The 3,060-nt window shown below is 38.6% G+C and overlaps 1 protein-coding gene across 1 annotated transcript in view; it reads right to left on the reverse strand.

The window, feature by feature from the left end:
- Positions 1-3,060, reverse strand: part of LOC116702011 (CUB and sushi domain-containing protein 3) — a 119,589-nt gene that overhangs the window by 38,308 nt on the left and 78,221 nt on the right. The window contains exon 3 of the mRNA XM_032536070.1: positions 2,410-2,632. Within this exon, the coding sequence (XP_032391961.1) occupies positions 2,410-2,632 (223 nt within the window). The remainder of the gene's footprint in view (positions 1-2,409; positions 2,633-3,060) is intronic.

The raw sequence follows: 3,060 nt of genomic DNA on the forward strand, positions 1-3,060 counted from the left end.
TGTGTGTGTGTGTTTTGTAAGTAGCAGAAGAGAGAAAGACAGAATGAGACAGCAGAGTAATTTGGCTTAACTAGCGGGCCGATTGTAACTATGCAGACCATAAATCTTCCTCACACACGGTGTGCACACACACCCTATGCATGAATGCACGTGTGCACACACTCACGCAGCACATCATTTCCTGTTATCTCAGATAAGCAGGAAATCCTAATCAAGCAATAAGAGCATAGAGGGCATCTTTCACTTCCTCTCCTCCTATCTGTTTGTTCTCTCTCTTTTTCCTGCAGAATTGGGAATCACATATTGTATAAAGCCAGAAAATGTCATGGTCAACTCACTCTATACTATTCTACTTTATTCTATTCTGTTATTATTGTTTTTGCTCCCTTATTTAATTAACTCTGTATGGCAATTTGAGCACTACAAGCCACAGGATTGTCCGAGAAAGGTTGATTATTGCAGCTGACTGATTAGAAATTATGCCTGTTGAACCAGAGGAACATGGTTCATTCCCCACGGCGAGAGAATTGCTTTTCAGCAAACGACCAAGTACCAAGAGGACTCATTTCATCTCTGCGTGACCCACATCCTTTTTCCTCAACTGAACCAAACCAGAATTTCTTGCTTAGCACTATACCTAACATTATTAAATAAATCTGTTTCCAACCTTAGACAGAACTTGTTTGTGGAAAACCATGCTGGTCTTAGCATCTCTAATCTAGCACAGAGTTGCCATCTTTTTCAGTTGTCTTTTCTTTTGTTGGGTGCTAGAGATTCCTCCCCAGGTTTGTGCATCCATAATAAAACTGTCTTGAAGAAGAGGAGCCTCTTGTGTGGACCTTTCCGTGGTTTCTGGTTGGATAATCTTGATTCCAAGAATTAGTTCCAGGTGGATTTTCACATCCACAGGATCCAAAATGAAATTAAGAGCTCATTCACAGTTGGTTTCTCATTTCTGTTGCTTTCACAGAATGACACGTGCGCAAGACAGAGAAGCCTCAATCAAACATCAAACACAACAGCTTATCAGCATAGTATCACTTCATCTAGTAACTTGACAAAACAATGTCTTCTTCCCATAGATAGCACGTACAATGTATTGGCTGTAACGGGAAGGAGGAGCTGGAAGAAGAAGTATTCATTCATACCATTTTGCTTTAAATGTTTGGTTCTTGGTAAAGCTTTCCAATTTATTTTTTATTTTATTGACTGATAAAAACATGTTGTTTTTACTCAGCAGATATAAGGGTTACAAAGGCTGTTTCTGTGTGAATAAACAAGAAAAAAATAAAAAGTTCTACTTAGATCCAATTGTGACAAGGACCTTTTTGTGGACCAAGTTGTGCAACAGTCAAAACCTAATCTCTATCAGTGTTTAGCCATGTGAAAATCAAACAACATGTCAATTGAGAGCACTATAACATTTCACAGTGAATTAAATGACTTAATACTAATTTCATTGCAGTCCAATGTGAATTGAGTCACAGACAGATGCTATTAGGCACTATTGATTGCCTGATAAAATCATAAGGCAAGGAGAGTTTAATAGCTTATCTGAAATGAGCTTCTTTCTGGGTATTGTGTCTTGCAAGAGGGGCTCGATAAACTAGTTCAATAACTAAAGGGAAGCCGCAGTGTCACTGATTGAGCCTGGGCAATTTGCACCCTGTTGCTATACAAGGTCATTTGTTCCGCTGCAATAGTATTGCTGGAGAGAATCCAGTCCAGCACCGATGACATCTTGTCTATGTTTGTTGAAACATATGTTGTTGTCATTATAAAACAGTTGCTTCCCAAAAACAAATGCATTCATACCACAACTCCAAATATAGGATTCATTCAGTAATAGAACCAGTACATCAATCTGGTTCTTTTTTTGTTCTCAGTTTTCTTCTAAATTCACGAACCCTGATATTCGGTCATGTAAACACATTATTTCATGACAGCTCATCATCAATTGGCAACAAAAACAAAGGAGTACCTTTTCATAGCTTCAGCTTAGACAACAGACAACTGGCTGCACATCACTGGTAACCTAATAATACAATGAGGTACATGCCATAACAGGTGTGTGTGCTGTATTTGCCGAGCAACTTTCTTTCTTTTATTAATGACATTTTTTTTTAGTTTTCTATACAGCTGTACATAGTGCAACAGTGATGCCATGTACATAAATACACAAATATACACAGATGCCGTGGTATTTTCTAATTTCAATTAGAGGACGTTGAACACAAATAATTAGATGTGAAAGTAGTAAAATTAAAGTGGAAAATACAGTTCTAATTTGTCTTACTTAACAGCCTACTGCTAATACATTATGACTCAGCAAAACAAAACAACAGAAAACTTCCACCTGGTTTTTCAAATGTGCACACTTGTGCACAAGAAAAAAAACAATGGTCTTACCTGGTTCTGAAGTTAGCAGGGTGTGGGTGTCCATCATACAAGGACAAGAAATCATATTCTTCTTCTATGGCAAAGGACAAGAACATCAGCTGGATTCGACTTCCTTCTTCCCCGACAATGACCCAGGTACAGTTTGCCCCATTAGGGTAGCCATAGGGGAAGCCTGGCGATTCTATACTGCCATTTCGGCCCTTCAGTGTACCGCCACATGTATAGATGAAACCTAAAGGGGGAAGGAAAAAAAAAAGATTTGTTTTTATCAGAAATTAAAATAGTGGGGCGCCCACATATCTCAGTTGGTAGAGCAGGCGCCCATGTATAGAGGTTTACTCCTCGACGCAGTGGGCCTTCAGCTTTCCTGTCAAATGAAGGCCTAAAATGCCTCAAAAAAATCTTAAAAAACAAAAAAATTAAATTAAAATTGTGACAAAGAACAGCTGCTGTGTTGTAGACAAGAGAATACAGAGACAAACAAGAAAAAAAGGAAAGGAGGGAGAGAGGGAGAAATTATATATAAGGTTTAGAGATTAAAGCACAAGGACAGAATATTGTATGCGTGTCTTTGTGCATCCATGTGTGTCTCTCTGTGCATGTAATAATTGCAGGGTACTCTCTGTCTCTCTCTCTCTTAGACACACACACACACACACA

This window comes from Etheostoma spectabile, chromosome 14 (genome assembly GCF_008692095.1).
Source record: "Etheostoma spectabile isolate EspeVRDwgs_2016 chromosome 14, UIUC_Espe_1.0, whole genome shotgun sequence".
NCBI lineage: Eukaryota > Metazoa > Chordata > Actinopteri > Perciformes > Percidae > Etheostoma > Etheostoma spectabile.